General features: G+C 51.6%; 3 protein-coding genes across 15 annotated transcripts in view; 1 reads left to right on the plus strand and 2 right to left on the minus strand.

The window, feature by feature from the left end:
- TNNC2 (troponin C2, fast skeletal type) lies at nucleotides 1-10,500 on the minus strand. 2 transcript variants are annotated; one of them, XM_034947490.3, is made up of 6 exons: nucleotides 10,055-10,500; nucleotides 1,567-1,618; nucleotides 1,282-1,425; nucleotides 1,079-1,193; nucleotides 778-914; nucleotides 1-165 (listed from the first exon to the last, which is right to left on the minus strand). In XM_034947490.3, exons 2-6 carry the CDS (start codon nucleotides 1,574-1,576, stop codon nucleotides 134-136), a joined length of 438 nt encoding a protein of 145 aa, XP_034803381.1. In that variant the 5' UTR covers nucleotides 1,577-1,618; nucleotides 10,055-10,500; the 3' UTR covers nucleotides 1-133. The 2 variants fall into 2 exon arrangements, with proteins under 2 accessions (XP_034803381.1, XP_003826032.1); XM_003825984.6 differs by lacking the exon at nucleotides 10,055-10,500 and adding an exon at nucleotides 4,035-9,358.
- SNX21 (sorting nexin family member 21) lies at nucleotides 10,437-18,956 on the plus strand. 10 transcript variants are annotated; one of them, XM_055104850.2, is made up of 5 exons: nucleotides 10,570-10,744; nucleotides 11,005-11,272; nucleotides 11,763-11,920; nucleotides 17,151-17,292; nucleotides 18,524-18,956. In XM_055104850.2, exons 1-5 carry the CDS (start codon nucleotides 10,724-10,726, stop codon nucleotides 18,694-18,696), a joined length of 762 nt encoding a protein of 253 aa, XP_054960825.1. In that variant the 5' UTR covers nucleotides 10,570-10,723; the 3' UTR covers nucleotides 18,697-18,956. The 10 variants fall into 10 exon arrangements, with proteins under 10 accessions (XP_008949618.1, XP_063457147.1, XP_003826030.2 ...); XM_057300859.2 differs by lacking the exon at nucleotides 18,524-18,956 and adding an exon at nucleotides 16,960-16,970 and having other exon boundaries at nucleotides 17,151-18,216; XM_008951370.5 differs by lacking the exon at nucleotides 18,524-18,956 and having other exon boundaries at nucleotides 10,437-10,744; nucleotides 11,763-11,913; nucleotides 17,151-18,216.
- The window catches only part of ACOT8 (acyl-CoA thioesterase 8), a 15,735-nt gene continuing 8,177 nt past the window's right edge, over nucleotides 18,218-25,775 (minus strand). For 2 of the 3 annotated variants that reach the window (XM_008951367.5, XM_003825983.6), the window contains 4 exons: nucleotides 24,952-25,177; nucleotides 20,756-20,913; nucleotides 20,018-20,212; nucleotides 18,218-18,448 (listed from right to left, as the gene is read on the minus strand). In XM_008951367.5, coding sequence (XP_008949615.1) covers nucleotides 18,330-18,448; nucleotides 20,018-20,212; nucleotides 20,756-20,913; nucleotides 24,952-25,177 — 698 coding nt within the window. In that variant the 3' untranslated portion in view covers nucleotides 18,218-18,329. Of the gene's footprint in view, nucleotides 19,890-20,017; nucleotides 20,213-20,755; nucleotides 20,914-24,951; nucleotides 25,178-25,775 lie in introns of all 3 variants that reach the window. The other variant, XM_034947489.3, reaches the window with a different exon arrangement.

Consider the following 25,775-nt stretch of genomic DNA (forward strand, 5'->3'; position numbering starts at 1 on the left):
TTTTGGAACATTTGCTTTTATTCCTTCCAGACAAAGACCCACAAGGGGCCGCGCCTCCCTGGTGGGGACCCGGCAGGGCGGAGTCTCCCACACCCTAGGGACAGCGATCTTGGTAGAGGCGACTGTCCACTCCTTACTGCACGCCCTCCATCATCTTCAGGAACTCTGAGGGAAAGGAGAGGGAGAGGGTCAGGGGTCCCACTGGGGACGCAGAGGCCAGGCCAGGGCTCCAGCCACACAGAGGGGATGACTTTTTGTTCTTGTTTTTGTTGAGACAGAGTCTCACTCTGTTGCCAAGGTCGCCAAGGTCTGTCACCCAGGCTAGAGTGCAGTGGCACAATCATAACTCATTGCAGCCTTGATCTCCTAGGCTCAAGCGATTCTCTTACCTCAGCCCCCGGAGCAACTGGGACCACAGGTGTGCCACCACACCTGCCTTTTTATTTTATTTTATTTTTTGTAAAGACAGGGTCTCACTATGTTGCCCAGGCTGGTCTCGAACTCTTGGCCTCAAGCAATCCTCCCACCTCATCCTCCCAAAGTTCTAGGATTTTACAGTCCTGAGCCACCACGCCCCCCTGCCTGGTCATTAATTGATAAACTGCACAGAGTCGTGGAGCGCTTCTATACCTGCCCCCAGGAGACTATGGGGGAACTTGGTGAAGTTACGCCCAGCCCAGCCCACAAGGCCAAGGACACTGCACCGGAGCCAGGCACCAGTGCCCGCCGTCCTCTGGGGCTCCCACCCGCTCTTCCCAAGCTCCCGTTGGCCCTCACCGTCGAAGTCAATGCGGCCGTCGTTGTTCTTGTCGCCGTCTTTCATCAGAGATTCGATCTCCTCGTCCGTCACGTGCTCCCCGGAGGCCCTGAAAATCTCAGCCAGCTCCTCCGGGTCGATGTAGCCGTCTGCATTCCTTCAGGTCCGAGGGACAGGGCAGGGCTCAGGGCCGGGGCGAGCTGCCCTGGCCACCACACTCGACGCCCCGCTTCCGCACTCCCAACACGGGGAAGCTTCCAGCGCTGCCGGCCGGGTTCTGACTGCTAAGCCCCTCCCTCGGCTCCCGGGCCCCCAGCGCACCTGTCGAAGATGCGGAAGCACTCGGCCAGCTCCTCCTCGCTCTTCCCTTTCGCGTCCTCTTTCATCTGGCGCACCATCATGACCAAGAACTCCTCGAAGTCGATGGTGCCGCTGCCTGCGGGCAGCAGGTGGCGGACTGAGCCTGAGCCCAGCCGCTGCCGCCTCTCCCCACCATCCCCTGCCTCCGAGGGACACCCGCTCACCGTCCTCATCCACCTCCTCGATGATGGCGTCCAGCTCCTCCTTGGTGGGTGTCTGGCCCAGCATCCTCATCACCGTGCCCAACTCCTTGACGCTGATGTCCCCACCACCATCAGCATCAAACATGTCAAAGGCAGCCTTGAACTCTGCGAGGGAGGGCAGAGGGCAGAGGTGAGGCCTGCTGGACTGTCAGCCTCACACCTACCCCCCCACCCCCACCCTGCCTAGAGGCCAACATGTCCCCAGCATACATCCACCCAGCCCCCAGCCTGCCGCGCCTCACTCACCAGCGATCATCTCTTCGCTGAGGTAGGACCTGGCCTCAGCCTGCTGGTCCGTCTGCAGGAGACACAGAGAAAGTCTGAGCTGAAGAGGCAGCCCCAGAGCAGTTCCTCACCTCAAAGCCATTCTTCCCAACCCCCACTCTGTCAGCACCCTTGGTTGTCCAGAAGAACAACTTCAAACTTGTCACATAATTGTGTGCCCGCACAGCACCCAATCACAGTTTTGTTTTGTCTCGCTCTGTCACACAGGCTGGAGTGCAGTAGTGTGATCATAGCTCACTGCAGCCTCAACCTCCCGGGCTCAAGCAATCGTCCCACTTCAGCCTCCTGAGTAGCTGGGACTATAGCGTACACCACGCCTAATTTTTAAAATTTTTTGTAGAGACGGGGTCCCACTATATTACCCAGGCTGGTTTTGAACTCCTGGGCTAAAGTGATCCTGCCACCTCGGCCTCCCAAAGTGCTAGGATTACAGGCTTGAGCCACTGTGCCCAGCTTCTGACCCCAGTTTTTGTTTTTGTTTTTTGTTTTTGTGACAGAGTCTTGCCCTGTCGCCCAGGCTGGAGTGCAATGGCGTGATCTCGGCTCACTGCAACCTCCACCTCCTGGGTTCAAGCGATTCTCCTCCCTCAGCCTCTCGAGTAGCTGGGATTACAGGCATGTGCCAACACGCCCAGCTAATTTTTGTATTTTTAGTAGAGATGAGGTTTTACCATGTTGGCCAGGCTGGTCTTGAACTCCTCACCTCAGGTGATCCGCCCACCTCGGCTTCCCAAAGTGCTGGGATTACAGGCGTGAGCCACCATGCCCGGCCTGACCCCAGTTTTTTGTGTTTGTTTGTTTTGTTTTGTTTTGTTTTGAGACGGAGTTTTGCTCTTGTTGCCTAGGCTGCAGTGTAATGGCACGATCTCAGCTCGCCACAACCGCAACCCCCACCTCCGGGGTTCAAGCGATTCTTCTCCCTCAGCCTCCTGAGTAGCTGGGATTACAGGCATGCACCACAACGCCCGGCTAATTTTGTATTTTTAGTAGAGATGAGGTTTCTCCATGTTGGTCAGGCTGGTCTCGAACCCCCTACCTTAGGCAGTCTGCCTGCCTCAGCTTCCCAAAGTGATGGGATTACAGGGGTGAGCCACCGCGCGCAGCCTGTGACCCCAGTTTTGAGCAAAAGAGAGGAGACAACAAATTAAGCCCAAGGCCTTCTCACTTGTCAATTGAAGGCCAAGTCGGGAACCGCCCCCCCCTCAGTGACCTTAGGCACGTCACTTAGCGTGCCTTCATCTTTTCTCTGTAGCTTTTCAGGGATGAGATATCAGGGGTGTGAAAGGGCTTTGTAAAGGGCTAGCACCATTCCAGCACTATTTTCCAGTTTTCTGCAGCTCCTAATGGTGCCCGGTACTTTAATAGTTGCTCAATAAAATGTTTGTTCTCAAATAAATAATAATGCAACACAAAGTTATTGAGTACTTGCTGCATGTCAGGCCACAGATCAGGCACTGGAACCACAAAGAAGAGACAAAAGACACATCATCCCGCCCCTCAGAGAACTGGCAGAGTCGGAGGCCGTCAGCTTCCTTCTTAGGATTCAGTCATTGGAGAAAAGGCCCCTCATGGGGGGCCGAATGTGATGGAGGCCTTGACATGAAAGTGAGATTTCTGCAGGGGTTTCCATGTCATATCCAAGCCAGGCCATCTGGGTCAGAGGCTTTGGATTGAGGCTGGCAGTGAGGACGGGGTGAGGCTTCCAAGGAGCTCTTCAGCCGGCTGGCCACCAGTGCTCCTCCTTCTCCCCCTCCTTCCTCTCCTCCTCTTTCCCTGTGCCAGGAGGGCAGGCTATTTTTAGTCAGGCATGGGCAACAGCAGCTGGCCTCTGGGATCTAGTTACTCCTTGATGTGAAGTGGGGAGGGGGATCTCAGACCAAAACAACAGCTCCAAATCAGAAGCCCTCTCTAGGAGAGCGGAGTCTCTCTAACTCTGGTCTGTCATCTTCTGCCCCTTCCCATCATCCTCAGGGCTCCCAGAGCCCTGCATCTGAGCAGGCCCCACGCCCTGCCGGCCTCCCGTCTTCTGGAGGAGGCTTTCTTCTCTCCATGATGATAGGAGGGTTTGGCCAGGCTTCTGGCTCACCCCTGCCACTGGCCTGCTGGGTGACTCACTCTGACCCCTCAGAGTCCCCACTGTGTGAAGGAAACAAGCTAAGAGCTCTTCACAGGTCTATGAATGACACTGCTGGAAGTTTCCAGAAGTGAGTAGGCAGTCAGCAAGCCTTGAGGATCAATCTCTGGAATATCCCAACCCTCCCCTTTCAAGAAAAGTCAAAGGCCTTCCTCCAAGACACCTGGGTTCCAGGAACCTCCATGCTCCAACCTCAAACATCCAAGTTACTGCCCCACAGAGCACCCAGGCCTGGCCTGAAAGAGGTCCAGAGTGCTCCCGTGAGTAAAGGCACAAAGTCCCCTCTTGTCCTTACCATGGTTGCTGGTGACCGGGACTCCTCTGTTGCAGGTCGCCTCCTTTGCACTCCACCACCCAAAGATGACCTGGCCTGCTCTAGCCCCCGGGATTTGTAGGGGCACCCTCCCCTCCCACCTCCCTGCTCCCCAGCACTGGAGACCCTGCCCAATCAGATCCTGGGGTCAGCGAGCCCCACCCCTCCCACAGTCTGAACCCATTACCTAATTTAGCCAAGGGCCCTTGCAGAGAAATTTAAGCCTCCAAGCAGGTGGCAGGCCTTGACGTCCTAGATTCTTGTGAGGAAGGCCTGCCCTGTTCCACCGCCTTGGAGTCCCCCCCACTGAGGAAGCACACTGGCTCCAAGATGGTAAGGACGATCAGAGTAGTAAAGGGTGAGGCAGCATGGTAAAATGGGGAGAGTACAAGCCTTGAAGTCCAAAACCCAAGATCCAAGGCCAGCCTCTGCGAGTTGTGTGACCTTGGGCCGGTAGCAGTGCCTCTCTGAGCCATTTCTTCATCTGTGGGATTGGACCTGTCTGTGGGGTCTCCCTCACAGAGAGACCATGGTAAATGGGAACCCGGGTATAAGTCACCTAGCTTGTGCTGGGTACACAGGGTTGGTGCTTGGCAAGAGGAATGTCCCGTCTTTGAACCACGGTAAGGGGCAGGGGATAGGAGGAGAAAGTGACAGGTAGGCCACTGTTTCCTGAACCCCATGACGTGCCACACACTGTGCTAAGCATTTTAACATGATCTCATCTAGTGCTCCTCCTATGAGATAGCAACTATTATCCCCACTTGACTGCAGAGCTTTGTAAATTATAAAGGTCTATACTCACTCTGTCACCAAGGCTGATGTGCAGTGGTGCTATTATAGCTCACTGCAGCCTCTATCTCCTGGGCTCAAGTGATCCTCCCACTTCAGCCTCCCGAGTAGCTGGGACTAGAGGTGCACCACCACCCGTGGCTTTTTTTTTTGTATTTTTATAGAGATGGGGTTTCACCATGTTGCCCAGGCTGGTCTCGAACTCCTAGGCTCAGGGGATCCTTCCACCTTGGTTTCCCAAAGTGCTAGAATTACAGTCATGAGGCACCATGCCCACCCATGTTGATGATTCTTATTATTAATCCTGACTGGAGGGAAGTTGGGACAGACAGTCCTTGGGGCACCTGTCCAGATGGAAAAATGTATGGAGGGATGGAGGAGAGGAGGATATGCATTTGGAGGAGAAATAATCATTGAAAGCAAAGATCCTTCTCTCAAAGTTACCTTCTCCAGGGAAAGGGTGTTTGGATTCACTTTTTTGAAGTAAGGAGTAGGCAGGGGAAGGTTCTTTAAGTGGTAAAAGGACAGCTGGCCCCTTCCTAGAGCTCAGAGAAGAAATCTGGTCATCTGGGGAGTAAAGGGGTGGGCAGACCAAGTCCAGAGGGAGCCCAACCTGAGAATCCACAAGGTGCAGGCTGGGCACTGGGGAGTAGGCAAGGCTTGTAGACAGTGGCTACGTTGACAGAAAGAGCACCAAGACAACCGATAGCAGGCTCTGGGGCCAGGAAAGGGGGGCTGGACACCAAGGAATGCAGATGGACAGTGGCAACTGGGCTGCCCCCTTCCCCTATATATAGACATTCCCAAGGAAAGCTCAGCAGGGCTGGGCCAAGCTAAATAAGGCCTCCCCCAGGCAGGCAGGGTGCCAAAGGGTGAGACCCATGGGATTCCAATTTAGTTTTTATTGTTTTTTGGTTTTTTGGGGTTTTTTTTTTTGAGACAGACTCTCACTCTGTCACCCAGGCTGGAATGCAGTGGCACAATCTCGGCTCACTGCACCCTCCACCTCCTAGGTTCAAGTGATTCTCATGCCTCACCCTTCTGAGTAGCTAGGATTACAGGCACATACCACTACGCCCAGCTAATTTTTGTTTTTGGTTTTTTTTTTTTTTGAGACAGAGTTTTGCTCTTGTTGCCCAGGCTGGAGTACAATGGTGCAATCTCGGCTCACGACAACCTCCGCCTCTTGGGTTCAAGCAATTCTCCTGCCTCAGCCTCCCGAGTAGCCGGAATTACAGGCATGAGCCACCATGCCCAGCTAATTTTGTATTTTTAGTAGAGACAGGGTTTCTCCATGTTGGTCACGCTGGTCTCAAACTCCCAACCTCAGGTGATCCGCCCACCTCAGCCTCCCAAAGCACTGGGATTACAGGTGTGAGCTACCATACCCAGCAAATTTTTTACTTTTTGTAGAGACAAGATTTCATCGACCGGGCACGGTGGCTCAGGCCTGTAATCCCACCACTTTGGGAGGCTGAGATGGGCGGATCACGAGGTCAGGAGATCGAGACCATCCTGGCTAACACGGTGAAACCCCATCTCTACTAAAAATACAAAAAATTAGCCGGGCATGGTGGTGGGCGCCTGTAGTCCCAGCTACTTGGGAGGCTGAGGCTGAGGCAGGAGAATGGTGTGAACCTGGGAGGCGGAGCTTGCAGTGAGCCGAGATCACACCACTGCACTCCAGCCTGGGCAACAGAGCAAGACCCCGTCTCAAAAAAAAAAAAAAAGTTTCATCATGTTGGCCAGGCTGGTCTCAAACTCCTGACCTCAAGTGATCCACCTGCCTCAGCCTCCTAAAGTGCTAGGATTACAGGCATGAGCCACTGAGCCCAGCCTTTGTTCTTTTGTTTATTCAAGGGAATAGGTAAGGCCCAAATTGCTTAATGTAGCCAAGCAAGGTCCCACTGGCCCTTCTAATCTCACTCCTTCCCTCCACATCGTGTTGCTGTCTGCTCTGATCAGACTTTAAAATACTGCTCTAGGCTGGGCACGGTGGCTCATGCCTGTAATCCCAGCATTTTGGGAGGTGCAGGCTGGCAGATCACGAGGTCAGGAGTTCGAGACCATCCTGGCCAGCATGGTGAAACCCTGTCTCTACTAAAAATACAAAAAATTGCTGCTGGGTGTGGTGGTGGGCGCCTGTAGTCTCAGCTACTTGGGAAGCTGAGGCAGAAGAATCACTTGAACCTGGCAGGCGAAGGTTGCACTGAGCCAAGATCATGCCACTGCTCTCCAGCCTGGGCGACAAAAGGAGACTGCATCTCAAAAAAAAAAAAAAAAAAAAAAAAGACTACTCTAAACACCACCTTCTATGAACCTTCAAGCCTTTGCACATGCTGTTTTTTTCTGCCAGAAACTCCCATCTTTCCTCTCTTCATCTGTCTACTTCCCTATCATCTTTCTAAGCTCTAACATCACTTCCTCGGGGATCCTTCCCCCACTGTGTCCAGACCAGGGAGTCCAAGGTGGTCTCCAGTAGTTTCCTCAATCATAGCACTGAGCATACCTTATGCTCACAACCCATTCTATGTTCTACAGATCATCACATTTCCCAGTGCTCAGCACTTGCTATGTAGCAGGTGTTCAACAGATATTATATTCTACATAAGAATAACTGAACTGGATGGTATTTAGTTCAATATAAGGGGGAACTTCCTAATAGTCATAGTTGAACAATAATGGGAGCAGGTGGCCTCAGGAGGTAATGAGCTCCGTGTCACTGAGTATACCCAAACAGGAGCTAGATGACCATTTCTCAGGGAGGCTGTAGGGAGATATCCATACAGAGTTTAAGAATGGGGGCAGTGGCTCACACTTTTAATCCTAGCACATTGGGAAGCTGAGGCAGGTGGATCTCTTGAGCCCAGGAGTTCGATACCAGCCTGGACAACATGGCGAGACGCTGTCTCCAATTTAAAAATTAAAATAAAACAAAGAATGGTGGGTGGTAGCTCATGCTTGTAATCCCAGCACATTGGGAGGCAGAGGTAGGAGGATCTCTTCAGGCCAAGAGTTCAAGATCAGCCTGGGCAACATGCAACCCCACCTTTACAAAAAATAAAATATTAGCCAGGCATGGTGGGCACATATCTGTAGTCCCAGATACTTGGGAGGCTGAGGTGGGAGAATCACTTGAGCCCAGGAGTTTGAGGCTGCAGTGAGCTATGATCGCACCCCTGCACTCCAGCCTCACAACAGAGTGAGACTCTGTCTCTGAAAGAAGAGGCCGGGCACGGTGGCTCATGTCTCTAATCCCAGCACTTTGGGAGGCTGAGGCAGGTGGATCATTTGAGGTCAGCAGTTCGAGACCAGCCTGGCCAACATGGTGAAACCCCATCTCTACTAAAAATACAAAAATTAGCCGGGTGTGGTGGCACATGCCTGTAATTCCAGCTACTTGGGATTACTTGTAATTCCAGCTACTTGGGATTACTTGAGGCAGGAAAGTCGCTTGAACCCAGGAGATGGAGGTTGTAGTGAGCCAAGAGTGTGCCATTGGACTCCAGCCTGGGCGATGGAGTAAGACTCTGTCTCAAAAAAATAAATAAATAAATAAAAATAAATAAAAAAGGAAGAAGAAGCAGGAGGAAGAAGGAAGCAAAAAGAAGAAGAAATGATAATAGTGGAGAATGCGCAACCTTCAGATCTCCTAGTTCTGTTTGTATGACCCAGCATAAGCCCTTCCCCTCACTAAGCCTCAGACTACCTATCTGTAAAATGGAGGTGATAGGCCAGATTTCTGAGGGGCCCTCCTGCTCTAACAACCCATGGTTTCATGAAGACCAGCTTTGTGCCCAGACGTGTAAGGCATATACCGAAGGACAAGTTATTTTTTAACCAATGGTTGGTGAATGAGTGAGTGTTGAATTAATGAATGAAGTATGCCTTTTTTGTCCCAATATCTTGCCCATAAGCCAAATGAAGAGTAATTCGAGGTTTGAAATTGTGCAAACTGGCCAGGCACGGTGGCTTACGCCTGTAATCCCAGCACTTTGGGAGGTAGAGGCGGGTGGATCACTTGAGGCCAGGTGTTCCAGATCAGCCTGGCCAATATGGTGAAACCCCACCTCTACTAAAAATACAAAAATTAGCCGCATGGTGGCACATGCCTGTAGTCCCAGCCACTCAGGAGGCTGAGGCAGGAGAATTGCTTGAACCTGGGAGGCAGAGGTTACAGTGAGCCAAGATTGCATCACTGTACTCCAGCCTGGGCGACAGAGCAAGACTCTGTCTCCCTCTCTAAAAATAAATAAATAAATAAATAAAATTGCACAAACTTAGGCTTAAAATCCCAGCCCCTCTATTTCCCAGATGTGGATCTTGGGGAAGTCACTTTGCCTCAGTTTCTTCATCTTGAAAATGGACCATTAATGTCCAGTTACAGCCTCTTCCCCAGGACGCTGTGAGGGAGAGATGTGACAGTAAAGTGCCTAGAGCAGGATGTAGAAAGTGGACCCTCAGAAAATAAGAACCCCAGCCTTTCTGCTCACATGGGAGGGCAGGGAGCTGAAATACCTTCTGCTTATCCCAAGGCATTTTCCCCCACCCTTCTCTCCCGTGCCACTCAGAAAGGGTAGGAGCTACTTTGGAGAGATTTTGATTTTATTTATTGTATTGTATAACTATCAAAATCTGCCCTAACAACTGATACCTAGGCTTTGTGACAGGAAGCCACAATAACTTTTTCTTGACCTGCAGCTGCCCTGCGGATAAAAGATAAAACAAAGCTGGGGAGCCACTGAGATTATCAGGCCTGCTGCACAGGAAAAGGGCAGTATGCAGCAGGGGACCTGGGCTCCAGGCCCCATACTCAGAAACCTCTGAGGGAGGCAGAGGCAGGTGGATCACTTGAGCCCAGGAATTCGAGACCAGCCTGGGCAACATGGCCAAATCCCATCTCTACAAAAAATACAAAAATTAGCTGGGTGTGGTGGCGAACGCCTCTATTCCTAGCTACTGGGGAGGCTGAGGTGGGAGGGATGACCTGAGCCCAGGGAGGCGGAGGTTGCAGTAAGCGGAGATGATGCCACTGCACTCCAGCCTAGGTGACAGAGTGAGACTCCATCTCAAAAGAGAAAGAAAGAAAGAAAGAGAGAGAGAGAAAGAAAGAAAGAGAGAGAGAGAAAGAAAGAAAGAGAGAGAGAGAAAGAAAGAGAGAGAGAGAAAGAAACCTCTGGCAAGCTGTGTGGTTAAGCCAAGTAACTCACCCTCTCTGGTCCTCAGTTTCCCTGTTTGCCTACTTCCCATGTGTGAGGTTCAAATCAGATTGTGCAATCCTGTGAACACTGTAGAAACAATAATCATTATGTAAGTGATCATTTCGTCAGCCTTTGCTCTATGCCAGGCACGGGACGAGCGCTCTTACAAGAGCTGCAAAATTAGTTTTAGCAGTATTGTTCCTGTTTTACATATGAGGAAACCTAGGCTCAGCGAGGTCAGATTCCAACCAACCCAAATCACGCATCTTCTCCTGGCCCTTCGTTTTCTCTCGGGAGACATGGCCTCCCTACTATTGCATAATTACTTTGTGAAGTTAAAGAGCGTTGGGTGGAAATGAGTGGGACAGATTGGAGATGACGTGGGTGGGGTGGGAGGATTCAAGGAGGGTACGCGCCTGGCCGGACTGGGATGACGCTGCGGCAGGCCTGGGACTCCCTCAGGCCGACCCAGGCTTCCCAAGTCCCTCCTGGAGCCAAGGGCCCGGGATTCTCGGGCGGCTCGGGCGAGCGGGCGGGGCAGGAGGCGGGGCGGCGGCAGGAAGCTGCCCGAGCGGCGCTCTGAGCGGCCTGAGCCCAGCGGAGCCCTGCAGAGCCCGGCCGACCTCCATGGGCTGCGGGGGGCTGCACCCGGACCCCTGGGGCGCGGCGCGCCCCTGAATGCACCGTGGGACGCAGGAGGTAGAGGCGCACGAGGCGGCGCAAGAGACGTCGGGAGGGTCCCGAGCCCCTCCGGGGAGGAACGCGGTCCTAGGCTGAGTGGGTTGGGGGGAAAGCGATGCTGGCTCGGTCCCCGGGTTCGCAGGACCTCGGACTGCCAGGGGGTGGGGCCTCACCGCGCCCCTCCCTCTCCGGTTCGGGCCCCGCCCCTCCTCCTCCTGCGCCGGGCTGGGGTCCCCCTCCTCCGGGATCCGGTACACAGCGTCGCGCGCTCCCCCCAGGGTGCCATGGCCTCCCGGCTCCTGCACCGGCTGCGGCACGCCTTGGCTGGCGACGGCCCCGGGGAGGCGGCGGCCAGTCCAGAGGCCGAGCAGTTTCCGGAGAGCTCAGAGCTGGAGGACGACGACGCCGAGGGCCTGTCCTCCCGACTTAGCGGCACCCTCAGCTTCACCAGCGCCGAGGACGACGAGGACGACGAGGACGAGGACGACGAGGAGGCTGGCCCTGACCAGCTGCCCCTCGGGGATGGGACGTCAGGAGAAGACGCAGGCGAGTGCAGGAGGACGGAGGCGGGAACCCTGGGGCTCGATTAGGCCTCCATCCCAGCCGCGTTCCCAGAGCATCCAGGGCGCTAAGTTGATCCAGCTGAAACTCCCACACTTCTTAAAGCGCCTGGGCCACCTCTTGGCTGTGTGACCTTGAGAGAGTCTTAACCCCCCTCTGAGCCAAGTTTTCCCTTGTGTCAAGTGGGAGAACTCACTCTCATCTCAGAATTGCTGCAGGCATTAAATGTACAGGGCTTGGGATCCGAATGGAAATGATGTATTAACGATATTTTGAGGGTGGAGCTATTAATTTAGCCCCTACTGTCTGCCAGGCACGGTGTTTGGCTCCTCGGTGCCTCTCTGTCCCTCAGTTTCCATTTCTGTAAAAAGGGGGTAAGTCCTGCCTCACACTGGGAGGATGAGTGAGGCCACGTCAGTGGTTGATGTTGACCCTGGCCCTAGGCCCATTGATATGACTGGTCATGTGTCTGCAGAACGGAGCCCCCCACCTGATGGGCAGCGGGGCAGTCAGCTCCTGGCGCGGCAGCTGCAGGATTTCTGGAAGAAGTCCCGGAACACCTTGGCACCCCAGCGGCTGCTCTTCGAAGTGACCAGCGCTAACGTTGTCAAGGACCCGCCCTCCAAGTACGTGGTGAGTGAGGGTCTAGAACCCCTGGGCTGTGAGTCCAGAAGTATGGCTAGGAGCAAGTAGGGAAGACCCCAACTTCCTGAGGGGTCTATGTAGTTATAAATGGTTACCTTGTTTACAAATGGGGAAACTGAGGTCAGAAAGGGGATGTAACTTGAGCAAATCCTCACACAAGACTTAGTTTCCTTGAGACTGACTGAAGTGGGGATTAAGGACCTTCCTCTTAACCTGGTTTTGAGACTAAGAGAACTGGTGTGTGCACTTCCCCACCCAGCCCACAAGGTTTTTGCAAATTGTAGCAAGATGTGAGATACAGAGAGACAGATGTTATCTGGGTCAAACTTGAGATCCAAGTTGCATGGGCTGGTAGTTAAGGAAATAGGCTTTCGATCCAAACCAATCTTGACTCCCACTTATTTCCAGTTGTTTGACTCTGGGTGAGTTGTTTAACCTTGGTTATCTTCCGTTTCCTCATTATAGCAATGGGGAAAATGCAGAAGATTACAGCAGGAGTTAAATGAGACAATGGACAAAAAGCCCTTAGCAGTGTGCCTGGCATTATGACGTGGTCAATGAAATGGTAGCTATGTCATCATTATTTAACTTTGGGTTGAAAATGTTTGTCATCTAGGGCCTGCTGTGTCCTTATAACGCACAGGTCAATCAGTTCTCAAGCACCCGACCTTGTCCCTAAGGGCTAGACTTAGAGGGTTGGTGGAGGTTAGGATGAAGAGCAATGTTGGGGAGGACCTTGGAGTCCCTTGCTGTTTTCCTTGCTGTTGAGAGACTGACTTGGAGAATGAGGTCTGCTCCTTTAATGCCCACAGCGACTCCTGCTCCAGTCCCTTTTCAGGCCAGGCCTGAAAGCCAGCTGAGCTGGCCACTCCTGTCAGTGGCAGCTCTCCATCTCTCACTCCCCTCCTCTTCACCACCCTTCTCCACCTCTGACTCAGCAGGAGGGGGCCTGGAGCCCAGTCCCACATCTGGGCCTCTCCACCCTTTTCTGTTGCTGTTAGTAAGCAAGGGCCACACCCATGGGGTGACTACTCCAATTTCAGCAGGGACCGACTCCGATTATTGAGTCTTTTAAAAAAATTTTTGAGACAGGGTCTCGTTCTGTCACTCAGGCTGGAGTGCAGTGGTGCAGTCATAACTCACTACAACCTCCAACTGGGCTCAAGCTATCCTCCCACCTCAGCCTCCCAAGTAGCTAGGACTACAGGTGTGCACCACCACGTGTGGCCAATGATGAAGTCTGAAGTGGCAAAGGTCTCAGAACTCTGGGGTGGACAAGGGTTCAGACACTGGAAGGGGACACCAAGGAATAGTTCAGAGGCTGAGAGGAATGGGGGTGACTGTGGGTACCTGAATGGGAAGGGATGACAAGATAGAGCAGGATGGCCAAGTATGCCCCGGCCTGTGTCTGGAGAAGCAAGGCACCTCCTGTGTACAATGGGGACCCTAATTCCCCACTCAACTTGTGGGGGTGAAGAGCACAGGCTTTGGAATCAGATCAACCTGAGTTTAAATCCCAGCTGGGCTGTTTTCCAGCTGTGTGACTTACGGCAAGTCTTTGAGCCCTTTTCCCCCTCTTTGAGCCTGCTTCCTCAGCTGTCAGAGATAAGGACCTTCCTTGCAGTGCTGTTGTGATGATTAAATGAAATCACAGATGTAAAGAGTGCTTGGTACAACAGGAGGCACAGGGTAAATGCTTGGGTAATGGAACTACTGTCATTATCACCCATCTGGCTGCATGTTACAAGGTCAATGAGATAATGGATACAAAATGTAAACTAGATGAACATAAAGGCTTATTATATAGACCAGTGTGTCCTGAAGAAAACTGGTGTCCTAAAGTGTGTCCTGCAGAAAACTAGTTCCCTGGAATGTAATAGCTGTTTCTAAATAAAGGTTTTGCAGGCAATATGTTTTGAGAATGCAGAGTTAAATGAGAATACAATAAGTTTCTTTATTGTTAAAGTATTTAATCCCTAATAGTGATGTACACTGTGAATCTTCAAGAGGACAGAGTAGGCAAACCTAACTGACCAGGAGTGGCTAGAGTATTGTCAGTTCCACAGAACAAATGTGAGAGAAAGATCTGGATTTGGTGTTAGGGTGCCTTTAACATCTAACACTGGTTAACTCTCCTTTTAAACCTGTTGGCTTGGCATTATAGGTTAATCCATATTCAGGTTCTCAGACCTGGGAGGCGGGGAGCTTCGTGATCATCTTGCTCAGTGTTTTCCAAACCTCAGTCATTCCAATACCTCCCTGATTCTTGTCCTATCTAAAAGTGCCACTTGTGCCCTTTTCTTCTTAACATTTTTCTTTAAATGAACCTATTTTTTTTTCTTTATCTTTTTTGAGACAGAGTCTTGCTCTGTTGCCCAGGCTGGAGTGCAGTGGTGCAATCTCAGCTCACTGCAACCTCCGCCTCCTAGGTTCAAGCAATCCTCCCACCTCAGCCTCCTGAGTAGCTAGGATTACAGGTGCCCACCACCATGCCTGGCTAACTTTTGCATTTTCAGTAGAGATGGGGTTTCACTGTTGGCCAGGCTGGTCTTGAACTCCTGACCTCAAGTGATCTGCCCGCCTCACCTCAAGTGATCTGCCCGCCTCAGCCTCCCAAAGTGTTGGGATTACAGGTGTGAGCCACTGCGCCCAGCCGAACCTATTTTTTTTCTTAAATAAGTTTATCGAGACGGAGTCTTGCTCTGTCGCCTAGGCTGGAGTGCAGTGGCGCGATCATAGCTCACTGCAGCCTTGAACTCGTGGGCTCACATGATTCTCTGCCTCAGCCTCCTGAGTAGCTGGGACCACAAGTGCCCAACTAATTCTTTTTCTTTTTCTTTTTTTTTTAGAGACAGGGTCTTGCCATGTTGCCCAGGCTGGTCTCGAACTCCTGGCCTTAAGCTGTTCTCCTGCCTCAGCCTCCCAAAGTACTGGGATTACAGGTATGAGCCACTGTGCCCATCCTTTAAGTAATTTTAAAAGACAACTTCATAGCACTACGGTATGTGGAAAGTCTCACTTGCCACAGAGAGAAGCTAGCCATAAAAATAAAAGGTGAGGCACGGTGGCTCACACCTGTAATCCCCGCACTTTGGGAGGCTGAGGTGGGTAGATCACCTGAGGTCAGGAGTTCAAGACCAGCCTGGCCAACATGGTGAAACCCCGACTCTACTAAAAATACAAAAATTAGCCGGATGTGGTGGTAGGCGCCTGTAATCCCAGCTACTCGGGAGACTGAGGCAGGAGAATTGCTTGAACCCAGGAGGCAGAGGTTGCAGTGAGCGGAGATTGTGCCACTGCATGCCAGCCTGGGCGACAGGGCGAGACTAAATAAATAAATAAAGTAAGTAAGTAAGTAGTGAAAATGAAACATCATTAAATCTTGCCTAGATGTTGTTGCCTGAAGGAGGCCCTGACCTGAGATCCACTTTCTGACTCTTTTCTAAAAATGGAGATGAGAAGTGTTAGAGAAGTACATTTTTTTTTTTTTTTTTTGAGAGAGAGTTTCACTCTTGGTGCCCAGGCTCGAGTGCCATGAGCAATCTCGGCTCACCGCAACCTCCACCTCCCAGGTTCAAGCAATTCTCCTGCCTCAGCCTCCCAAGTAGCTGGGATTACAGGCATGTGCCACCACGCCTGGCTAATTTTGCATTTTTAGTAGAGACAGGGTTTCTCCATGTTGGTCAGGCTGGTCTCGAACTCTCAACCTCAGGTGATCCACCTGCCTCGGCCTCCCAAAGTGCTGAGATTACAGGTGTGTGTGTGAGCCACTGCAACCTGCCCAAGAAGTCCTTTTTTTAAAACCAAACTGAGAGCTGGCCAGGCGCGGTGGCTCACACCTATAATCCCAGCACTCTGGGAGGCAAAGGCGGGTGGATCACAAGGTCAGGAGATCGAGACCATCCTGGCTAACACAGTGAAACCCCGTCTCTACTAAAAAATACAAAAAATTAGCCGGGCGTAGTGGCAGGCGCCTGTAGTCCCAGCTACTCAGGAGGCTGAGGCAGGAGAATGGAGTGAACCCGGGAGGCGGAGCTTGCAGTGAGCCGAGATCGTGCCACTGTACTCCAGCACTCCAGCCAGGGCAACAGAGCGAGACTCCGTCTCAAAAAAAATAAAAAAAAAAAAACCCCAACAAAACCAAACTGAGAGCTTCTCAATTTGTAGTCAGAAAGATTAAAAAACAATTAGGCTGGGTGTGGTGCTCATGCCTGTAATCTTAGCACTTTGGGAAGCCTAGCTAGGAAGATTGTTCAAGGCCAGGAGTTCAAGGCCAGCCCTAGCAACATAGTGAGACCCCCCCCATCTCCATACAAAAAAAAAAAAATTTTTTTTTAAATAGCTGAGTGTGGTGGTGCATGCCTATAGTCCTAGCTACTTGGGAGGCTGAGGCAGGAGGAATGCTTCAGCCCAGGAGTTGAAGCTGCAGTAAGCTATGATTGTACCAGTGCACTCCAACCTGGCCAACAGTGAGACCCTGTCTCAAAAAATAATAATTAAAAGGGGACCCACCTCCTGATACAGTGATATTTACTCTAGTGCACACCACCTAAAAACCTCAGGTACCAATACTTGTACATGTCTCATTTTTGGACAAACACTGACTTGACCGAGCACTTCCTTCACTAGAAACAGAAGTGGACCCAAAGGGGGACTCCCTTGCCTGAGGTCACACAGAGAAGGAGTAGCTGACCTGGGGTTAGAACTTGAGTCCTAGGCCAGTATACTTTTCACAGTTATGGCAGTTGTGGCTATCTACAGACCTGTCCTCTGGGTCTAGCTTGGAAAAGCCTGGCCAGGGATGTGGAGGCCAGGTGTCCAAAGTGGAACAAGCTCCAAGCTGGTCCTAAAGGAGACCCAAGAGATTGGCCGGGGTTTCAGCTTATGTCTGGTTTTCCAGAGGGGGCTGTCAGAAGAACTAACTGCTCTGTGGGAAGGGAGTACAAAAAAAGGGGCAGCAGCCCCGGGCACTGAAGCTCATCTCTGTCTTTCTCTCTTCTTGCTGCCTTGGGCCTGGGTCATTTCAGACAAACCTCAGGTAAGATGGGACTGGGCTTCCCCGCCACTGCGCAGCAGCTCCCGCCCTCCTGGGTGCTGTCCCAGGGGTGAAAGGAAGAGATGGGGAGGTACAGCTGGGAGTGTGGGGGGTGGGGAAGGATGGGGAGGGAACGGGCCCGTGGACAACTTGCATTTGCCCTGACACCCACCCTCCCTGCAGCTCTACACCCTCGCCGTGATGGGCCCAGGACCGCCAGATTGCCAGCCAGCCCAGATCTCTCGCCGTTACTCGGACTTTGAGCGGCTGCACCGAAACCTGCAGCGGCAATTCCGGGGCCCAATGGCTGCCATCTCCTTCCCCCGTAAGCGGCTGCGCCGGAATTTTACTGCAGAGACCATTGCCCGCCGTAGCCGGGCCTTTGAGCAGTTTTTGGGTCACCTGCAGGCAGTGCCTGAGCTGCGCCATGCCCCGGACCTGCAGGACTTCTTCGTGCTGCCGGAGCTGCGGCGGGCACAGAGCCTCACCTGTACTGGCCTCTATCGTGAGGCTCTGGCACTCTGGGCCAATGCCTGGCAGCTGCAAGCCCAGCTGGGCACCCCCTCTGGCCCAGACCGCCCCCTGCTGACCCTGGCTGGGCTGGCCGTGTGCCACCAGGAGCTGGAAGACCCTGGGGAGGCCCGGGCATGCTGTGAGAAGGCCCTGCAGCTGCTTGGGGACAAGAGCCTCCACCCTTTGCTGGCACCCTTTCTGGAGGCCCATGTCCGGCTCTCCTGGCGCCTGGGCCTGGACAAACGTCAATCAGAGGCTCGGCTCCAAGCCCTGCAGGAGGCAGGCCTTACCCCCACACCACCCCCCAGTCTCAAAGAATTGCTCATCAAGGAGGTGCTGGACTAACCCTTGCCTAGATTTAAGGCCACTGTGAGGAGAGGGGCTGCCCCAGAATGCAGGGGAAGGACCTGATGAGAACAGAATAGCTGGGAGCCCCTAGAAGTTCCAAAAGAGAATGTGAAGCAGATCAAGGAAACTTCTGTTGAGCTAGGCTCAGGGTGAGCTTTGGCTGGGGTTGCCCTTGTGTAGTACAGGGAAGTCTGACACAGCCTCTCCAGCCTATAAACAGCCGGGGGGCTGTGGCACAGGTTGGGGCAATGTTCCCTTGTTGGTGGGCCCCCAAGCTGGCAAGGCCTCTTGGCTGAAGGCCAGGGACTCTGCCCCTGGAGTCCTGGAGTTAAGGGATGAAGGCAAGGCTGCAGGTCTGGCCCAGGGGAATTAAAAGCCAGCCACTCCAGTGGTATCAGTCTCTTTATTGGATGTGAGGGCCAAAAGGGACTGTAACTCCTGTCTCAGGAATGGGGATAGATGGGAGGTTCTTGAAGCCCCAGGCGAAGCTGGTACCTCTGGCTACAGCTTGCTCTCTGAGACCTGGGGCTTCACTCGGATCACGCCCTCCTGGGCACAGGTCACAGCTAGGACTCCATCCTGACGCCACAGCCGCCCATGGACCAGCCCCCGAGAGCCACCTGTGGGTGAGGTGAAGGGTGATGATGGCCTGCTTCAGAACAGCCAAATACACTTTTTTTTTTTTCCTGGAACAGAGTCTCACTATGTTGCCAGGCTGGTCTCAAGCTCCTGGGTTCAAGGGATCCTCCCGCCTCAGCCTCCTGAGCAGCTGGGATTACAGGCGCACATCACCATGCCCGACCTCCAAGTGGACTTCTTGCAAAGGGTCTGGCCCAGGGCAGGGCTGCCCCACACAAGGGTGCACTGAGTGTCGTGGCTGCTCCAAATGCCCCTTCATGAGCTTATTATGGACCGTCATTGAGGGGTAACTCCTCCCACAGGAACGCCAGTTGACAGTTTAAAAGCACTTTCACACCTCTCCTCGCTTCCTCAAAAAGATCACAGAGGGAGGAGCTCTGAGAACAGTCTCCTTCAACAGCTCGGCCAAGCAGAACTGCTGTACCTCTGACCACTTGTGTTAGGAAAACTATCGGCTCCCTGTATAATAAATCAAGCCAGGTCCTCCAAGTGGTAATTCATGAAAAATATCCCCACTACCACCACCAAGGGGAAGAAGGGACTCAGAAGAGAGGACTTGAGGCCATGAGGTCTGGCCTCTTCCCTCCCCATCTGGAGACTCTTTCTCCCTTGCTGGCTTTGGGCCCAAGTTTGATGTTTATGAGGATGATTGCTGGTTTCCCTTACACATAGCAGAGCTCACTCAGTTCTCACAGTAGCCAAATGAAGCAGTTATGTGTTGTCCAGTTTTCCAGACCAGGACTGAAATCCAGAGAGGGTCAGGAATTTGGCCCCATGATGAAGCCAAATCTGAACCCATGTCCTCACTTCAAGGTTATCAATCTTGGATTGTGATGCTATTGGTACTTGAGAATACCCCTTATCTGAGTATAAAGAGTCCTTGAGTTTTGTCCTTGGTTTATCAAGCAAAGCTTTTCTTCATTTGAAATGTACTCCCTTGGAAAGGAGGTCAGGGTTCTGAAGCTAGACATTGATGAATGAGTCTTGTTTCTCTCCCCTGCAAGGAAGGTCCAAGCAGGCCCTTAGGGACCACTGAATGCCCCGATCCCAATCAGGTTAATCAGAATCACTTAGAGAACTTAAAAATACAGTTTCCTGGACCTTATCCAAGACCTACTAAGTCAGAATCTTGAGGGTGGAATCAGAATCTATTTTGAAAAGGCATCCCCAAATGGCAGTCTGATGGGCTGCGGGTTTGGATACCACTGCTGTAATGTAACCCTCTTTGTTTAGATGAGGAAACTGAGGTTCAGATGGAAGATATGATTTGCCTATTGTAATACAAAGAATCTGAACTGGTTCTGGGACTAGAACTGGGTCCCTGGGAGAAGGTGAATCACATTTCCAGCACATTCTAGAAATTTAGAGCAGAGCAGGTGTCCCGGCCTCACCCTCTCATTTTGAAGATGAAGATGCCAAAGCCTGGGAGGGAAGGAAAGGAAGTGACCTGTGCAGCGCCACACAGGAAGTCGGGAAATCAGCATCACCCAAGAAAGCAGGCTCCTGCCACCCAAGGTCAGTGCCCTTGTCCCACACGGCCCCACACTCACCGGCCCAGGGGCTCTCGCATTCATAGAGCATCCAGTGGTCAGCTCGGAAGGGGGCGTGGAACCACATGGAATGGTCCAGTGAGACCATGAAGTGCACCTTGTGCTGCCACTGGTGAGGCAGCAGTGCAGTGCCCAAGAAGGCATAGTCGGAGATATAGGCGGCCACGCAGCAGTGCATCTTCATGTCGCCCTCGCCTGCAACAGGTCCCCATCAGCCCTGGGCTCCTGGGCTTTCCAGCTCAGGACCTGCACGGAGGTAGGGGGAAAAGGGACTCCCGTGCATGGGTGTGCAGACTGGTTGCTGCACAAGAGCACTTGGCCTACAGTGTGTGTGTGTGTGATAGGGGATAAGTGAGATGGCGACTTGGGGAGGGCAGGGGTGAGCAGGGACTGAAATTCAGTCTTCACCACCCAAGTCTCCCACTCTAGGCCCCAAAAGGGGTGTCTTCTTCCAATTTGCACAAAGATACTTTATAGTTAGCAGCAAAGCTGGACAACAACCCCAGCGAGGTGCCTTTTGCCTTCCTCAGAAAGGCCTTGTGTTGGGATTATAGTCATCTCCACATTCTCCCCATGCAAAGGGCTGAGAGGGCCCAGGTGAGAAGCTAAGCCAACTTCCCCATCATGCAGATAAGGAAACAGGCCCAGAGAAGGGAACTCATGTGCCCAAGGCCACACAGCAAATGAGTGGTAGACCCCTTGGAGAGTGGTTTCCTCCCATCCATGGGGTACTCTTACCAATATAGCCCCGGGCTCGCACCCAGAACATCTGTTTGGGCTCCATTCTCTGCAGCTGGCTCAGGGGGGATGGGTTTACTGGCTTGATCTCAATGGGGACCTCCTGAGCAGCAATTCGGTTGAGCACCAATGGGTACCTCTTTTGGAGGTTAGGGTCCCTGAAAGTAAAGGGAAGAGGGTCGGGGTGAGACCCAGGAAGAGAGGGAGTCACATCTGCATTGCCTCTTCTGACTCCCCTCATTCTTCCACAGGGACCCCTGATATCCCCAAAGCCCCCCTCCCCTCGTGGCAGGCAGGATAGTGCAGCGTTTGAATCCCTTCTTGGCCACTTACGAGCCATGTGGTCTCGTGCTAATTAGTAATCTCTCTGAGTCTATTTTCCCATCTGCAAAATGTGGATAATGATAGTAACCTACCTCATAACCAACACTGTGAAGACAAGATCATGAATATCTAACCAACACATCATAGTAATAAGGCATACCCTGTAATATGCACTGTTCTAAGCATTGTACATACAATAGTATTCCTCACAACAACCCTGTGAGATAGGTACTATTATCACCCCCATTTCATCAGTGAAATAAGCACAGAGTCCAGGTAGCTTGCTTAAAAATTGGAGAGACAGGATTTGGACTCAGGCAATCTGGGTCCACAGTATGATTATTTTCTATTTTTTTAGAGACAAGGTCGTCTTCTCACCCAGGCTGGAGTACAGTGGCGCAATCAGCTCACTGCAGTCTCCAACTCCCAGGCTCAAGCCATCCTCTTGCCTTGGCCTCCTGAGTAACTGGGACTAGAGGTGTACGCCACTGTGCCTGGCTAACATTTTTATTATTTCTTTATTTTGAGACGGAGTCTAGCTCTGTCACCCAGGCTTGAGTGTAGTGGTGCAATCTCAGCTGACTGCAACCTCCGCCTCCCAGGTTCAAGTGATTCTCCTGCCTCAGCCTCCCGAGTAGCTGGGATTACAGGCGCCTGCCACCATGCCCAGCTAATTTTTGTATGTTTAGTAGAGATGGGGTTTCACTGTGTTGGCCAGGGTGGTCTCGAATTCCTGACCTCATGATCCGCCCGCCTCAGCCTCCCAAAATGCTGGGATTATTTTTACTTTTTTTTGTAGAGATGGGGTCTCTTTATGTTGCCCAGGCTGGTCTCAAAATCCTGGCCTTAAGTGATCCTCCTACTTCAGCCTCCCAAAGTGCTGGGATTACAGGAGTGAGCTGCTGTGCCCAGCCACTTCATTATTTTAAACACTCAAGAAACAGGCTGCCTGACTTGGCCTGAGTTACCAAACCCTACACAGTAGGGAACATTGCATCCCCCAAGGGGGAGGAGCCCATTCCAAGGAACTCCCTTCAATACAGTGACAACCACCCATAGTGCTCTGCACAGGTCCTGCCATTTTCACCCCTATCCTCTGGAGTGCTGTTGGACAGAACCTCCTATGATGATGGAATGCCTATCTGCACAGCACACTGTGGTAGCCACTAGCCACATGCGACTATGGAGCACCTGAAATGTGGCTAATGCAACTGAGGAACAGAATTGTTCATTCTACTGACTTTGGTTTTTTTTTGTTTTTGTTTTTTTTAAGACGGAATCTCGCTCTGTTGCCCAGTCAGGAGTGCAGTGACTCAATCTTGCTTACTGCAACCTCTGCCTCCTGGGTCCAAGCGACTCTCCTGCCTCAGCCTCCTGAGTAGCTGGGATTACAGGCACGGGCCACCACGCCTGGCTAATTTTTTTGTGTGTATATTTTTAATAGAGATGAGGTTTCACCATGTTGGCCAGGCTGGTCTCAAACTCCTGACCTTGGGTGATCCACCCGCCTTGGCCTCCCAAAGTACTGGGATTACAGGCATGAACCACTGCGCCCGGCCCTATTTAATTTTAATTAATGTAATATAGCCACGAGTGGCTAGAGACTACCTTATTAACAGCACAGATCTAAATTCAAGGTCCTTTAACAATGTCTTCCTTTCATTTCAGCAAACATTTGTCGAACTGCAACCACACACCAGGCCCTGTGTTTTTTCTGTTAATAGTGATATAACTACAATTCACTGCCATTGTGCTAGTTAGTACTAGCACGCTAAGTGCCTTATCTCTCTTATCTCATTTAATCCTCACAGCAGCCTTATGAGGTAGGAATATGATTAGCACCATTTTATAATGGAGAGTACTGGCTCAGAGTGGGAAAGCAACTTGCCCAAACTCACACAGCTAGTAGGGACAAAATCTAGAATTGAATCCAGGCCTTTCAGGTTCCCAAACCCACATCCATCCCGTCATACTCTGCTGCCTCCCCAGTATCTAGCACGAGATAGAGACATTCTCTCCTTATGATACAGCTAAGAAGTAGGCAGGGCAGAAATGAGCATTCCCATTTTTTAGAAGAAGAAACTAGGGCCCTGGGGAGTTGGGCACTGTCCCACAGCAGGTGAGCATTAACAGAGGCACAGCCCTGGACAGAATCCATGTGTCTATCCTTTGTCTGGACCCAGAGCTCTTTCCCCTGCGCCAGCATTTTTCAAACTTGATTAGGTGTGATCCAAATAAATATATTTTACCAGGTATTCAAAATATCTAACATGCTCCCTGGTGGTCTAATGGTTAGGGGAAAATACATATTTGTATTTTTGTACATATGTTTTATATACATAAAACATGTGGCCGGGCACGGTGGCTCATGCCTGTAATCCCAGCACTTTGGGAGACCAAGGCAGGTCGATCACTTGAGGTCAGGAGTTCAAGACCAGCCTGGTCAACATAGCGAAACCTGGTCTCTACTAAAAAAATACAAAAATTAGCCAGGCATGGTGGCATGTGCCTGTAATCACAGCTGCTTGGGAGGCTGAGGCACGGGAATTGCTTGAACCTGGGAGGCAGAGGTTGCAGTGAGCCGAGATCATGCCACTGCACTCCAGCCTAGGCAACAGAGCGAGACTCTGTCTCAAAACAAACAAACAAACAAAAACATGCACTAATGCAAAGGCAGTGACCAAACATAGGCCATAGCGCTGCAGCTCTCCAGAGGACACTCACTCCTGGTGCGCATTAAGTCCTAAGTTGCTGGACCAGGGGCCTGGGGGAGAGAGGGAATCACTTAGGGGGCTGGGGAGGTGGTACTTAACAAGTGGTTATGGAAGTATTTCTATATACATATATATATAATATATATATGTTTTTTTTTCCCAGGTATGGTGGCTCATGCCTATAATCCCAGCACTTTAGGAGGTCAAGGTGGGTGGATCACCTGAGATCAAGAGTTTGAGACCAGCCTGGACAGCATGGTGAAACGCCATCTCTACTAAAAATACAAAATTAGCTGGGCATGGTAGCAGGTGCCTGTAATCCCAGCTACTTGGGAGGCTGAGGCGGGAGGATCACTTGAGTCTGGGAGTCAGAGGCTGCAGTGAGCCGAGATGGTGTCACTGCACTCCAGCCTGGGCAACAAGAGCAAGACCCCGTCTCAAAAACAAACAAACATGTATATATATAAACAACAACAAAATATATATTCTTTTTTTCTTTTTTCAGACAGAGTCTTGCTCTCGTTGCCCAGGCTGGAGCGCAGTAACACGATCTCGGCTCACTGCAGCCTCCACCTCCCAGGCTCAAGTGATCCCCCCGCCTCAGCCTCCCAAGTAGCTGGGACTACAGACACATGCCCCCACGCCCGGCTGATTTTTGTATTTTTTATAGAGACAGGGTTTCACCATGTTGCCCAGGCTGGTCTTGAACTCCTGGGCTCAAGTGATCCTCCCACTTGGGCTTCCCAAAGTGTTATTATAGGTATGAGCCCCCACACCCAGCCCCAGCCTTATTTTTAAATTAGAGATGGAGTCTTGCTATGTTGGCGAGGCTAGTATCCAACTCCTGGTCTCAAGCAATCCTCCTGCCTTGGCTTCCCAAAGTGCTGGGATTATAGGTATGCACCACTGCACCCGGCCAAGCCCTTCATTTTATACCATGACCCAGTACAGACACACACCAGAAACACACATGACTAAACCTCAAGTTTCACAAAAGGATTCTTGCCCTTAATACATACATATTATTCACTCCAGTAGCTTCTTTTCTAATCTGTATTTTAAAAATGCTGGTCAAGACCCACTAAAGGATTCTATGACCCACAAACAGATAGCAGCTGCATTTTGAAAAGTCTGCCATGGAGCCTCCAGGTCTCTCACCTTAAATACTGGTCAATGAGGGTCTCACAGTCAAGCAGCTCTTCTGGTGGTGGCACAGTGGGCATGGAGAACTGGTGCTGCATGGGGCTGGGCTGGGCCTGCTGGAAGGAGGCCTGGCAGATGAAGATGGGCTTCCCATGTTGCACGGCCTTCACAGAGCGCACCGAGAAGCTCGACCCTGTTCGTGTCCGCTCCACTTGGTACAGTACTGGCACCTTCGGGTCCCCTGCAGTGGGCACAAGGACACAGTGGGTCCACAGGCCCTGTCATCATCACAACGCCTGACAGGCACTCTACTACTCATCTTCCATTCCATTTCATCTCAGTGACTACTAACTGAGGTCTGCTAAGGTCCAGGCCCAGGGATACAGAGACCACCAGGCCCTGTCATCAGGCTTCTCCCTGTGCAGGTGGAGCTTTTCTCTAACAGCACAAACAGCAGAGACATTGACAGATTCCTTGCATTCAAATCCTGGCTCCACCACTCACCAGCCGTGTGACCCTTCACTTCTCTGAGCAGTGTGCTCATTTGCAAACTGGGGATCATCATGGCGCTCATCGCTTACAGGATTTTAATGATAATGAAATGAATCCGTAGTTGTAAAGTGTTTAGAATAATATCTGGCACATAGTGAGGGCTCTATATGTGTTTGTTAAATAAAATTAATACTCCTTGCTTCTATCTTGCTCCATCTATGCCTGGGATCTTGTCATCAGTCCAAAACCATTATTCTGGATCAGGGAGCAGTAAATCTAGCCTGCAGCCTGTTTACTGTTTATTCTGTTGTTGTTTTCTTTTTTGAGAACAAACAAAGGCTATTTAT

The sequence above is a fragment of the Pan paniscus genome, chromosome 21 (assembly GCF_029289425.2).
Source record: "Pan paniscus chromosome 21, NHGRI_mPanPan1-v2.0_pri, whole genome shotgun sequence".
Classification (NCBI taxonomy): domain Eukaryota; kingdom Metazoa; phylum Chordata; class Mammalia; order Primates; family Hominidae; genus Pan; species Pan paniscus.